At 45.0% G+C, this 15,075-nt stretch overlaps 1 protein-coding gene across 6 annotated transcripts in view; it reads right to left on the bottom strand.

The window, feature by feature from the left end:
• Nucleotides 1–15,075, bottom strand: part of LOC119176929 ((Lyso)-N-acylphosphatidylethanolamine lipase) — a 430,246-nt gene that overhangs the window by 327,231 nt on the left and 87,940 nt on the right. For 3 of the 6 annotated variants that reach the window (XM_075877931.1, XM_037428270.2, XM_037428268.2), the window contains exons 5-6: nt 11,158–11,272; nt 226–412 (exon numbers count right to left, since the gene is read on the bottom strand). In XM_075877931.1, the coding sequence (XP_075734046.1) occupies nt 226–412; nt 11,158–11,272 (302 nt within the window). Of the gene's footprint in view, nt 1–225; nt 413–5,775; nt 5,932–11,157; nt 11,273–15,075 lie in introns of those variants that run through there. The other 3 variants (XM_075877929.1, XM_075877928.1, XM_075877930.1) reach the window with 2 other exon arrangements.

Here is a 15,075-nt window from a genome sequence, read left to right as displayed (position 1 = left end):
CCATGAAACGTTCTCCTCTTCATCTTTATACAATTAAAAGAAAGATCTTATTCACGCACCAGAAGCCTCCCCTAGATCAGCTTCTGCAAATATGAGCATTTCAGTTTATGAAAAGCTCTCAATAATGGTGAGGATGCGTAATTAACACACATGGCGTATATGTTTTCATGCCAAGTATAACAAGTGGGCACGTTGCTAGAGAACCGTTCAAGCGCAGCCACTTACATGCAGGTGGACGATGGACCGAGTCCTGGCATCGCGAAGGGCAAATGCAGGCATTTGGCTCATAAAGCTGTGTGCGCCGTAGATGAAGGTGATCCCTATTTCAGGTGGGAGGTCCACGAGCCTGATGCCCATCGGGTGCTTCACCCACGGGAACCTGTGCATTAACGCCTTAACCGAGGCCTCGCCACTGCGAACAGTTCACGAAAGAGAAGATGCGTTAGAGCTCAGTCTGCTCGAAATATTATATGAAGGACGTGTAAACAGGTGGACAGTGATACATGAATCACATGCAAGAAACTGTAATATGCCATTAAGTGGGGCTGCGGAGTAGTCGAGCCACCTATACACCGCTTGTTGTTTTCGCTGTCCTACATCTGTAATATAGAAGCCGCACAAAAGGTTTCATTTGATTTTACAGATTTAATAGCACGTCTGTAATTTAAAGGGACTGACAACTTGCCAGAACGTATGACTTGATTCTGGGGGAAATGAAAACAAGATTCGTTTGTAGTAACAGAATCAAACATGCTATACCCAAGCTAAGTAGGGTTTACATCATAAAAAATCTTTAAAGGTAAAAAAAATGGTGTGTCGTGTAGCCTAGTGGAAGGCCGTTGAAGCTCTATGATGGAGTCGATTATTTTTGCTGTGTGAAGTCACACAGTCTGATGGTCCCAGGTGCGCCATAATTAGTCCTCGAAATTTGAGTATGCATATTGTCTAGCCCCGCTCGATTCTGTGCTGCTTACGAGGTAAACGAAACTGCGTGGGGAGAATCGGCGCTGCCTTTGCGGTCCCCAGTGGTCGATGTCGAGCCGTACGCGCATGCGTGTAGCGTGCACGCTTGCACAGTAAGCCACCATGCTCGAACACGAAGTTTTCTGGCACCGACTGTTTGCGGCATGCGTTGTCGCATTTGTATACGACTTCATATTCGCCACAAATAGAAAACCTCTGGTTATATATGTTTCGCGGCGTTGTCCACATCATCATCTCGCCGTTAGACACACTAACCGGTAAGCTTTTCGTTGGCTAAAAAAAATAGGTTCTATAAAAATTGGTTGTCGGTCCTTTTAAGAAGGTATGGTAGGGTAAATGGTATATGTCACTTTTAGCAAAATATCTTAGAAACGGCTGAAAGTATTATGAAATTTTACGTGCTTAGAAAATATACCTCTGGGTATCAAGTGACATTGTTTTTGTATGCCTAGACTGCTTATCCTTCCTGTGGCCCACTCCCTAAATTCAAAGGGCGTTCACTTATTCAATGTGCCTTTTCTTTGCAACTACCGAAAGGAATATACCATATTTAGCCGTGTTGATGTAGAGAATTTTAGGTTACGTCGGAACTAATATACTGATTTTTCATGACGCTTTTGTAAAGAAAAAATAAAATACTTCTTGCACAATGCAACGGAGGGTGCGTCTTGTTGCATAGTTTTTTTTACAGCTTCATTTTTATGAAATCCACAATTTCTTGTTTTAGTTCAGTGTTCTCAGCTTGTTGTAGCTCACGCATAGAAAGTTTCATTGAAAGAGGCTCAATAATTTCTTGAAAAAGGTACGCTGAAGTTGCAGAGTTTACAGAAAACGCAATTTGAGAATAAAGAAGTTTTACGTGCGCCTACTGCTTAAGCCAGAGGCTGCACGGCGCACTTCGGCGCGGCATTTAAACCGCTTGGAGCAGCCGCTCAACGTCAGGCTTCCACAGGTTCGTTCGCCAGAGTACAGTGGATATTTGGGTGTCAAAATCTGAAATTCGAGTTTTTGGGGTCTTACCCTACCATACCCGCTTATGTTGCCCATCCGCAACACCCTTAGAAAACTATCAACAAAGCAGTTACGATAGTGCCTCCACTTTGAGGCAATGCACAATGGATCCATTTAGAGAAATATTTGGGTTACTATAGAGTTAACATCTAGAAAATTGCATGACTCTGCGCGTACTAGTTAGCTAAATTGAATCAATAAAACATACGTTTTGGACAATGCTCTCTAGATGCCTCTTTACACAAACGTTTTTGCGAGTTTTATGTCAGGCAGCCGTTGTCTGACTTCAGTACGCTTTTTTGTCGTAAGAAAAATCATACCCGTGCATACACTCTAGGCCACAAAGGCGTCTGTGGGTCCTCCTTTTAGGGGTAACTGCATTGCCATAAACATTACTCCCCAAAGGATGAACGATTCGTCCTTTCGGAAGTAACTGTCAGGGCACAAATTGTTTAGTCCTCAGCAGTTTTGAGGGACGAAATGTCAAGGAGTAAATGTTACCCCCGTGTGGGAGGAAGTGACTGCGTAGGCACGAACTGTTAGTGCTATCAGTTGCTCCTGTTTTTTAAAAAAAGGAAGTTATCATTTTATTGGAGTTTCTGCTTGAATTACCGAGAAATTGGAGGTCGACGAATACATTTGACGACGTATACTGTCAATACGCAAGAATAAAACTTAGAAATCAACTACAGAAAATTCACGACAAATACACAAAACTCGTTACCATTTAATCAGCAGTCGTGTATGCTAACCACTATACTACACCCAATTCATGGCAGAGTGAACCTTACTGAGACATGCGTAGCCACCGTCTTGACACTGCGCGTTGTGACATGTTATTTAAGGAAGATTCCTTATATTACATTTAAGCCTTCAGTGTTTGGCAAGCACCATTCGGTAATAACGTTCGTGAAAATGCAAAACGCGTTGAATAGGTATTACTGTGCGCGTGGTTCGAGCGCAATTGTGTGCTTGATTAGTGTATGCATATATGTTCTCGCATATGTTGCCGTCGCTGCGTCAAGCTTGCTCGCTTCTTAGAATACAGAGCACGCTTGGTAATGTCGCTCAGCGAAAATTTCTATTTAATGACAAAGAAAAGAAAGCAAGGAACTGTTAAAGAAACAGCCAAGTTTCATTTATTTTCTCTCAATGCACAAGGCGTTACAATGCACAAGGAGTTAAGTTTATTCAGCGACTCATGTAAATTCTGCACCACCTTGCCACACATCAATTCAACAACTTTTATGAGTACAAAAGATATGATAGCTTTCCTGCACTCTAGGAGAGACAATAATATATACAATGTTTTATTGGAATGGATGCTGTCTAGCCGACTTCAGGAAATGCACCCGCACCATCGACAGCTGCTCAAAGTGTGTTCGTAAAGCTGCCAGATGTTGACTTTCCTCGTAAGGCTCAATGCTCTCAGTCATCTATTTTCTGAAAAAGTAATTTCAGAAGCATTCATTATTAGTGAAAGACGTGTGGGAGCAGTTGTGGTTACGTCCAATCGCGTAACAATTAGACGAAAATAGCTTTTTCAAAGAACCCATCATAATGCAATCGAACAGTTGATAACGTGTTAGAAAGTTAAAGAAGCCCGTTCTCGAGTTTAATGCTCCAAGCTTTCTCTGCGATACGATTGTGGGCCCACTTATTTATCAATGAAGCTTGTGCTTCATTTTAGAGATATGAAATTAAAACATACCTAGCATCGCTACAAACGAGCGAAATCACCGTTGTAGCCCCCGACTGCCTCTGTTAGCGGTGCCAAGCCAAGCTAGACCTGCAATGTTAACACCTGACCTTCCTAAATTAGTTTTTTTACCTTGCAAAATGTGACATTGCGTGGAATTTAAGTGAAATTATTTAAATCCCCCGAAAATTTTTGATGAACAATGCCTATTTGCGCTGCACTGAAAGCAAAACAATTTTTTAACAACTGTACTTGCTACAGCTAATGTCGAGCCCTTATCGAGGCTACCACATTTCGATGGCCCAGCATCACACACTTGTAACACCCTCAACGCTGTGTAGCGCGAGCTCATCAACCATGCTGGCTTTGTTCGCAAAGAACGTGAGTGTTAAATAAGTGGCGCTACGTTACATATCAACAGCACAGAGGTAAAATCTCACGGAGTGATGGCAGCCTTGTTTATTTACACTCACCTTTCAGGCGATATCCCAGGTGGCGCGTAGCATTTCGATAGCGTACCACTTCATTCCAGGAGCGGATCACGTTTACCACAGGGCAAAGATAATTCAGTGAACCACAAAAGACAGCAATGACAGCCACGTAACGATAACACATCCAAAACACACCACTACACCAAGGAGGGTCAGCTTGCCGAGAACCCCACGCCGCGCATTGATACAGCTTGAGCACGAACACTCTTTACTTTTTGAGGAGGGGGGGCTTTACACATTTGCTGATATTTGAGCTATTTAAACAATATTCCTTTGCTCATGACGTAGTTGCCATAGTTATTACGACGATTTACACTAAATGAAACTGTTAACAGTTCATTTCTTTAGGAAACTACTTGCTTACGCACACACTTACCATTCCTTAGAGGCTGCCACTGCGCCGGCAAGTTCCACGGGAGTAAACGTTGCTTCGCATGGTCTAACTAGGGGGGTTCTGGCCACCATAATCTAACAGTTTCTGCCTCTCTTCGCACACAGCACCCTCTTCTTGCAGTGATCCCTCCGCGGACTAACTGTTGGTTGCTGGGACGAAATGCAACCCTCACTGCCATTTCGCTGCTTTGCGGCTCAGAGTGTAGGTCAACGAGCACAAGTGGAACTCACATGGACTCACTCAAAAAATATATCTTGTGCTTTGCACTCGCTCTGAATCACCCACAGTAATTTTTTTGAGCCAGACTCAGAGTAAAACACACTAAAATATTACCCTGACTCAGTCAGACTCACGGTTGATTCGAGTTCAAGTGAATCGACTCCTGAGTGAGTTCGCCGACCTATATGCCCGTGTCACACAGGCAGCCATTCAACCGATAGTCTATTAACTCAATGGTGAAGTGCGGGCTCCTACACAGATTGTTTCGAAGGCCCTCGAGTCAGTGCTCAATCGAGTCAACGGAGGACACAACTCTATCGAAACATCGAGGGGCTTTGAGTGACGGAAGTGGAAACAGCGCCAACATGCCCTCTCGTTCACAGTGGGTGCTTACACACTATTATAAAAAATAAATCTAACCAGTACGCTCTGAAAGCAGCATATGTGACTTGTGAATATTTTAATTGAGTATTTTTGCCATTTGGAATGTATGAACTGCACATACTCTCGGTCACAGCAACGAGCTCATCTTCATTGTGCGATATCGCAGTGTCTCGCTCAGCATAGTTTTGCTGCTCAACAACTTCACAGCGAAATATGCATTTATGAGCATTTACTTAAAATATTTAAATAACGTCAATGACATATACAAGTTTTAGCTGAGTTTATATATTTCTACTTAAGGTGACATGGATAAAAAATAAAGATCAGCAGCGTCACATTTGTTTTTTTTTTTTTGCGAGAAATAGCGTAGGCTACATGTGTCAATTCTAGACATCATACAGTAGGTAGTCTACTCTGAACGCTTAGAAGACAACATCGAGCCCATTGTTCCAGAAATGGAACGCGTCCGAATGACGTATATACAGACGAGACCACCTCGCGTTGAGAAAAGAAACCTAAGACAAACAAACGTGACTGTCCATTTTTTTTTTGCTCATTTCGTGTTCAAATAACAAAAAAAATGAATGTTACTCGCATTAAGTGTCTGGAAAATGGTCTGCTTGTTTGCAGACAATCATTTTGGCGAGATACCAGCATTTCGCTGAGCCGTCATTTTGTTTTGAACAGCAAGGTAGCCTGCATTGTTCTTGTCGGCGATGCTGTCTTCTCGAAGCTGTCTATTTTGCCGGCTACGTGAAAATTGAAATGGGACTTGAGATGGCCGCTGTTCACTTAGCTGTTTATTTAGCTGTCTACGGTCAGTATTGGAACACACCCTGAACAACTCAAGGGCCGTTCAAAACCGCCGTTTAACAGCGCGACAATTTCATTGAGTCCATAGAATTGAGGCGTTTCGATGGTCATCGACTAGATGGCTCTTTAAAAGGGCTCGTATGACACAGTCATAACTTTCTTGTCGTGAACAGGCTCTTCTATTAGTAATTGGCTTAGATATGCGTACTCTGGTACAGATTCAAGGGTTTGGTTTGCCCATGGTGGACTCGTGAACATTACTAGCTAATTTTACCGGACGAGGTGGGAAAATCATTTTCAATTTCGGTATTTTTCCCATGATTGAGGGCTGACCATGCACCATCCATGTAATGGATGTAATGGCTATTGCACGCCCCTAATACAGGGAAGCAGATATTGTTTAAAAGAATGCGTTGCTAGGCTAGTTGGTTCACGATCCTAAAACTTGTTTCAGTTCGCATCTTAGGGTGAATCGCTTCAAAAGCAGATGGGGACGGATAGTAGCATACCGGCTTTGGATCCATGTCACCGCTATACTTCTCTCTCCATCCCCTAACACATGAAAAAATAGAACAAAGAAACAAGCATATGGGTGCGAACTTCACTGGTGCCAGAGTGGAGAGATAAGTGGGCTTAAATGTCGTACAGTAACGTCGCCGCAAGAATGCAGCCACCGAGGACTGGGATCTAGTGCTCGACATTCTGCCGAGGAAAAAAACGATATTTATAGGCACTAACTTAATAGCCTCAAAACACTCGACCAAGGCGTTTGAATCAACCCGTTATTTACACAACACATTGCTTCATCCTCTTTTGCGCGCCTTCGCAAGTAGGCTAAGCTCAGTCGAAGGAATAGCCTAATGCACGCGCCTTCATGAAAAGAAAGCCAGCGTGTGGCCTTAGGTCGCCGAAAGCACCTTTGTCGTCTCCATCGGTGATTTCGCGAGCACATCATAAATAGCATCGCGCTGGTCCAGTTTCAGAGCAACAGTGGCCACGAGACTTCCTAGCCTTGTTGTTCAAAGAGAAACGACCAGTGACCTTTAAAAAGTAACAGCGTCCACCACTGTTGTACTAACCGGCCGTGACTGGGATATGCTAGGGTCAACGCTTTATGACTCACTCATTTATTCTTCAGCCGGTTCGCAAGGCTTTCTGCGCCTATGCTGCCATGCCACTAGGCTTCAGCCATGATTTGTGTACGTTTTGGAACGTTTCTTTACCGAGCGCTGTCGACATTAATTTGCTAGATATGCTCCCGGCTATTGTTGGCTCATTGATATACTGCGACTTTTCTGAAGAAGCACACTTCACCAGTTTCTTATATATCAAACTGAAGTTTAGCATTCTGCGGTAAAAACAAGCTACCACACAAAGTTGACAAGCCATTTCGTTGCGAGGGTTGAGGATTGCGGTTTCGAACTTTTACTGGAAATGCATGGAAGCGAGAAGGCGCATCAATTTGCCACATATCTTAAGCAGTGTAATGTAATTTACTCTTAAAAAATATACGCTCATATTTGATACATTATCCCAAACGAATGCGAAGACATCGGATGAAATCAGGCGGAAAAGTACTGCTCTATTATAAAAAAAAGAACACCACTTAGTTTTCAAGGCATACAGTGCCGACGCTTCTTGCAACTAATCGTAGCACAAGACTTCTAATTCTATTCCGCATGTAGTATGTGCAATCTATTCTCTCTATAACAAGGAGAGGTGTCGTTTTGTGGGACTACAATCATGTTGTTAATGACGCCGAGTTGGAAGCGAGAGTAGCCAATATTTTAATGGGGACTCGAACGCAGCCAGCTAGTCTCGTTACAATCAATTGTTCTCGTTGGCGTAAGACCACCCTGGGCACTACATGCGGAGTGTAACCTCGTTTGAAAGTGAAGTTCATCCACTGCTCTGTGATGGGTGGGAATCATTATGTACAAACAGAGCTCGTAATGTACGTCAAATGCTTTTTTTTTATCTAGAAGCACAAACAGTCATGATGTGGTAAAGCAGAATCGTGAGCGCAACTGAGCCCCGCCGTGGTTGTCTAGTGTCTAATGTACTCGGATGCTGACTCTCAGGTCGTGGGATTGAAACCTGGCTGGGGTAGCTGCATTTTTTATGGAGGTGAAAATGCTGTAGGCCCATGTGCTAAGACTTGCATGTGCGTTAAAGAACCCCAGGTGGTCGAAATTTACGAAGCCCTTTACTACGGCATCTTTGATAATCTTATGGTGGTTTTGGAACATTAAACCCCACATAATAATCAAATCAGAGTAACTGACAGCACAACAGAGCTAGATAAGATCAAAAAGAAAAAAAAAAGGTCACAGCACTGAACTCAGAGCTGAATTTATTTTTCTAAAAAAAAAATACAATGTGCCTTGACTACAGGCCCTTCAAGAGGACATCATATCAGCGAATTTGTTCAAGAAATGTTTTTACACACACCCCTCGGGGGTTAACTTTTAATCGCTGTTTTCATCACGTGTTCTCTACATATCGAAGCGGCCCACGCAAAACACAGTAGATACGAAGCCAGGCAACGCAATGAATGAGTCACCAAAACTGTGTACATGTCTGCGAAGCAACAGCAATCATATCGTGACTAACCAATAACTGCACCCTTCATAGAAGGGTGACTGATGAATGACTTATACACTTGTTGTTGAACCTAACAAAACAGTTGTTTTGCACGCATGCGTACAGTTTTCGTCATCCATTCATAGTGTCGGGCTTTTATTGATCGCCTTAGCGGTGTCACTAAGCTACCCAACAGCCGGTTGCGATGCTGTTGTATACAAAGTTTAGTATACAAAGTTTCAGAACCCCGTCGCGGGGGTCTCCTGGCTAAGGTACTCGTCTGCTGACCCGCAGGTCGCGGGATCGAATCCCGGCTGCGGCGGCTGCATTACTGATGGAGGCAGAAACGTTGTAGGCCCGTGTGCTCAGATTTGGGTGCACGTTAAAGAATGCCATGTGGTCGAGATTTCCGGGGCCCTGCACTGCGACATCTCTCATAATCATATGGTGGTTTGGGGGCGTTCGACCCCACATATCAATCGACAATATCCCCTCGAGGACCGTGTGTTCCAGCACTACATTTACCATCCCACCGGCAACAAGTGGGTGCCAGTTCTTCCTCGCTGCCTTCGTCTTCAAGTTTTGGAAGCATTTTATGATGATATTGCTGCCGATCATCTATAGTCTTCCACAATACGTATACGACCGCATCAAGACCCGCTGCTTCTGCCTTGGCTTGTTCACAACGGTAGCCGAATACGCAAGCTCGTGCGCATCGTGTCAGCACCGTAAGCGATCCACATCCCCACCCTCTGGTTTCTTCAGCCTTTTCCCTGTCCGATTACATGTTTTAAATTTGTCGGAAGAGACGTGTGGTCCTTTGCTGCGGACATCTTCCAGTGATCGTTTGATTGGGACTGCAGTCGACCATCTAACTTGGTACGCAGAGACTTCGTCTCTTCGTTCTGCTATCGCCACAGAAGTAACCGACTTTTTCTTGTACTCTATCGTCTTGCTCCATGAAGCCACTCACGTTCTTTTGAGTAACCGCGGCAAAGCCTTCGTTTCCAAGGTCCTTGAGGATGTCCTGCAGGCATGTGATACAATGCATAAAACCACTTCTACATACCATCCGCAGACGAATGGCCTTACTGAGTGCTTCTTTCACTGAACACTGTCTGACATGATATCCATCACTTACGTCCTGACCAGAAAAACTGGGATATCATTTTATCGTTTGTCATTTTTGCCTGAAATACCACAGTACAACAATATACTGGCTACAGCCATTTATTCCTCGTGTATGGACGATCTGTCTCCTCCGTCTTCGACAAGGCATTCGAGCCCTGCTCCTGCTCCGAGCTGCACGTCGTGCTCAGAAGAGTTCGCAGCTGGAGTCACGCACTGCCATGAAATCACTCACAAAAACACGGTAGCAACCTTAAAGAAGAAAAAAACGTCGCTGTGATAGCAAACGACGTGACGTGGCCTTTAATCCCAGCGACCAGCGATAAGGTTTTACTATGGACCCCAGTTCAAGCGTCAGGGCTTTGCGAGAAATTTCTTCACCGGTATGCTGGCCCATTCATTGTTGTACGACAGACATCCCCAGTTAATTATCTTGTCACTTGTCAATCCGCTTCAGTCCGTCATGCATGAAGCCTTTGCCTTTTGTTACTCGTTCAGCCGATCTCTGAGTGGCAGCCACTTGTCAATATATATATATATATATATATATATATATATATATATATATATATATATATATATATATATATATATATATATATATACTTTCTCTTGTTTCCTTTTGAAGCTTCGTAACTAAGTACAGATTTTTTGCCTGTGCTGTGATGCAGGTTCGACCAGTCGTGAGCGCGCTCGATTAATAGAAACGATATATATATATATATATATATATATATATATATATGTGTGTGTGTGTGTGTGTGTGTGTATTCTTTTCCAATAATAAATTTATGTTGAGCTGTTGGTTATTCCGCAACAATATTCATGTAGTGGCAGGGCAACTATGCAAAATAATTACACTTAATTTCAGTTCAAAGATGTCCAGTGTCTTCGATTCTGCTCTTAAATCTCAGAAGAGCCTCACTACGCACACTTCAAGATGAGATCTTATCAGTGAATTCGTTTAAGCGATATTTGCACGTACCCTTCAGCGGTTATCTTTTTGTCGCTGTTCATTGCGTGTTCTTTACATATCTAAGCGTCCCTTGCAAAACACCGTATATAGATACGACGTCGGGCAAAGCAACTTGAAAGCATATCAAAAGTGCAGTACGATAAATACTTCTTCCCAGGTTACACCTATCGGTTAGGTGCCCCTATATGCCATAGAAGGTCGTGACATGATTTTTCATTATACGTCTACCTTCAGAAAACTGGTGGTCGTGCGCAGACATATCGAGCTGTCAAAAATCTTGAGATAAGACCATTGGCAAGGCCAAGAAGCGATACATTGCTAGTGTACTCATCGGTGTATTCTGTACTGACTGTATGCTGCTACCCTTCACGTGTATATAAGGGCAAAGCACACATCTACGACGGGCGCAGGCGGCACACTAGCCGGGCGTAGTTTGAAGCAACATGCGCCCGGCAAAGCGCGGAGCAAGGCTAACCTGGGTCTCCGCACATTGCAATGGTAGAAATAGCTGACGACGGCCGTCTTGTCCTGCACAATTTTGCGGAACATGTTGGTTTCGTGAGCCAGCACGATGCCGAGAAATGTAGGCCCTGCGCAAAACAAAGACATAAACGGCAGATGTAGTGTGACGTCCTTACCCGCTTAATACTACGCATTTCGGGAGAACACGAAGCCCTGAATGTAACGATCAATTGTGAGAAACGCACAAGTCATGCGTCGTGAACCACGTGCCCAATAAATAACTCTCAGTGGCGTACTTAATTGAGGATGAGCGAACGCGACAGGGGCACTTAGGCAATTTTCCTGCAATGTGTGCGTGCCATTTTGCTCTTTCGAGGACAGCGTACGTGCCTATTTAGTACGAAGAAGAAATAATTATCGCCAGAAGAGACCACCAGACATGAAGGAAGCAAGATTGCAGTGATCACACTACTGCATAGTGCTTTTGTTGGTCACGCGCAGCTGTTTACAGGGAATTGATCACTACTCGTATAATACAGAAGTCAACACATGACAAAGATCAAGGTACCTTTCATGGCCTATAAGTAAACAACCAAGAACGATGCTCGTTTCTCTTGCGAAGTCAGCGAGGCAAAAAAACGCACCGATGCTACGGCCAAAGAATGTACATTTTGTGACCAGCTTATTGCCTATTATAGTATCTGAAAATGCTTTTTTATTGTTTAATACACAAACTACAAAACGTTCATCAAAAATTCCGAGAGACTTTTTTGTGTTTATTTACTTAAGCTTGCTTTGAAAATTTGTTTTTCTTTATCCGTAGAAACCCAGGTGCGACTACAATTCACACCGTGGGACTTCCCTTGAAGCGAGGGTCCTATTCCAGTCTCTAAGCTATAGCCGCGCTAGTATGAAGGATCCTTCACAGTTCCTCTCAGATGATAAAAATGATGAAATGCTGCCGTATACCGAAAACGCAGGGCAATAGTCTGGTATCGGTATGTGTCACGGACGGTCATTCACGCAACCCGACGTCACGCCCAGTTAGCTGGCGCCGCGCTTCTCCTTGTGACCGCGAGACCGCTTGGATGTCAGAGGAGTTTCTTTTCGAGCCGCCAAGGCCTGGCGGGGGTGCTCGGCTCGGACATCAGACGCTGAGGATTCACCCTTCGTGTTTGTGGCAACAAGGGGCAGCCGCCGAATTCTCCGAACTAAGATGCGGGCCCCTTTCCACGGTAAAAGTATATATATATATATATATATATATATATATATATATATATATATATATATATATATATAGTGATTGCAAAGCAAAAATGACACATATTTCTGTCTCCCAGGTTGGGTGCACGGGTCAGTGCCTGTGGAAAGGGGGAGTGGGAAGAAAGATGATAGGGTAGAAGGAGAGTTCAGCAGCAGATTGTCATTGTCTCGGGTCAGGTGGTGTGGTTTCAGGAGGTTTGGCAGTTTGCGAGACTAACAAGAACTTGAGGTCAGCCGCGTCGGCGAACTCCAGGAACGCGTGTAGGGCTAGACCCTGGAATCGCACGGGAACAGAAGGTCATCTATGATGGTGTGAGGCAGACCCAGCATGCGTATGACCTCTTCGTGGTGTCATTTTGGGACGTCAGTGGCTGGATAGAAGGAAAGGATGTGTTCTAAGGTCTCTGATCCGCATCTGCTGCAGTCGGGAGAGAATAGGCGACTCGAGTAGCTATTGCGCACAGCAGGCCACACGCATGCGCTCCGGAGCCGTAACCGTAGACTGAGCTCTTGTTTCTGAAATCCCGGCTTCGGAAGTGGCCGAAGAGGTGGCTCATTCACCACTCGTTGGTCAGGGTGAGCGGCCTTGAGTAGGTGCATGAGTCGTTGTCGAGTGGAGCTCCTGTCGCTACAGCTGTTGTGACAGGCACATCGATCTGGTGTTCGTCTTTGCGGTGGCGTTCGTACTCTTGTTACCGGCTATTCTAGTGTGGGAGAGGAGCTAAGGCATCGATATTGAGACGCCACAGTCTTTTAGGGCCCGCAGTCTCGCAAGGAGCAGGATAACTGTGACCCCGGCTTGATTAGGTTGCAGCAGTGCTCGAAGTGCCACCCTTGAGTCTTTGATGATGGCCATGGGCTGCCGAGGGAGGTTGGCTGCCAGGTGGTCTGCTGTATGGTGGAGCCCCGTTAGTTCAGCTGCTGTAGAGTTCGTAGGAAATAGGCGGTGACACTGAATTTTTACCCCGGCTCCGGGACTGTACAGGTAGCTGCAGCAGAGGGGCGGCTTTGGTAGAAGGGGCAGTCTGCGTATAGCAGCAAGTGGCCTTTCAGTTGTTCGTGGATCTTATATACTGTACCGCAACCTGCGGGAGTTGGCTAGCTGGTGTACATTTTTTCGTCAGCTTCCCCAGGCGGAGATGTATGTTTGGTGGCCGTCGATGTAGTGGTGGAGGCTGGACTGAGGTTGTTGACAGTAGGACTAGTTCCTCGAAGAGCACCCACATGCTTCCCATTCAGGAGTTTGGTGAGGCCTTGATGCGCTGAAGTATTGCCTTGCCATCTGATGTTCGATGTAGCCGGTCAACATGCAGGATAGCCTGGCGCAGCATTAGGAGGGGCAACAGTGAGGCCTGGGCTTCCGCTATTGTGGCCGCTACTGGAGAGCAGCGTGGAAGACTCAGAAACGTCTTGATGACCATGTGGTGCTGTTTTTCCAGCACGTCTTTGCGGCACCACGTAAGCTGAACCAGGAGGAGGGCATACAGGGTTGCTGATGTGGCAACACTATTTTACATCTGTAAGGCCATGTATACAAGTAACGCCCGCGAGCTGTAAGCGATCACCTCACGTCCTTGTCATCTTCACGCAGTAGATAACATGCCCCGCTTTTGCAAATGGACATGGTTGGAGGGAATTTCTAGGGGGGAGGGGAGTTTTAAACAACGTCACGCGCATAAATTGACCCCTACGATTGTCTTCTTTTCACCCAAGAAGAGAATGAGGGAACACAAAGGGGAATGAAGCGTAAGATATCGCCCTGCTAATCAGTGTAGTTGCTTGTACAGCATAGTGTAGAAGTATATCATCGAGTGCATTAAGTGAAGAAGCTTCTTGTGTCCCCACCGCGGTAGTCTAGTGGCCAAGGTGCTTGGATGCTGACCTGCAGGTCGCCGGATCATATCCCGGCTGCGGTGACTGCATTTCCAATGGAGGCGAAAATGCTGAAGGCCCGTGTGCACAGTTTAGGTGCACGTTAAAGAACACCGGGAGGTCGGAATTTCCGGAGCCCTCCACTACGTCGTCTCTTTTAATCATATGGTGGTTTTGAAACGTTAAACCCAACATATCATTCGATTACAAGATTCTTGTGTGGCTTTTTGTCCGCAGCCACCTAAAATTAGCCGTTCATCTGGTTGAGACGCGTAATTAACTTCTGCCACGTTGACATGAGAACTTCAACTCATGTTAGCTCAATCTGGCTTGGTACAACATCAAGCCCTCGCTCCCGGACACATGACCGCTGCGACACCGGGTGTCGCAGCGGTCATGTTTCCGGGAGCTGCTATGCCGGTGGCCGGCATAGCAGTAGGACCTGAACTTTTCGGGATTTCTCGCATCCAATCGTCGCGGACTCAACTCTGGTGGTCATCGCACGTATGCCATCACCTGCTTGTACTTCTGAACTTTCGTGTCTTTAGCTACTGTTTATTCAATCATTTGTTTCATTGTGTGTTGGTTTAGTGTCTATCTTTATATTTCTTGCTTGTAAGATCAGTTATTGTTTTTATATGGCTGCTTGTTTGTTTGTTTCAAGTATTGTATTGTTTGCGCCACATAAAATATAATAAATATGTCGTTTCATTTTCTCACACATGTCTCTTATCTTTTCACTGCTTCTGCTTGCGTATGGAACAAGCCAACCTGCTGTCATTCCCGCCGCCAA

The sequence above is a fragment of the Rhipicephalus microplus genome, chromosome X, assembly GCF_043290135.1.
Source record: "Rhipicephalus microplus isolate Deutch F79 chromosome X, USDA_Rmic, whole genome shotgun sequence".
NCBI classification, from domain to species: domain Eukaryota; kingdom Metazoa; phylum Arthropoda; class Arachnida; order Ixodida; family Ixodidae; genus Rhipicephalus; species Rhipicephalus microplus.
This window is presented reverse-complemented; position numbering and strand designations above follow the sequence as displayed.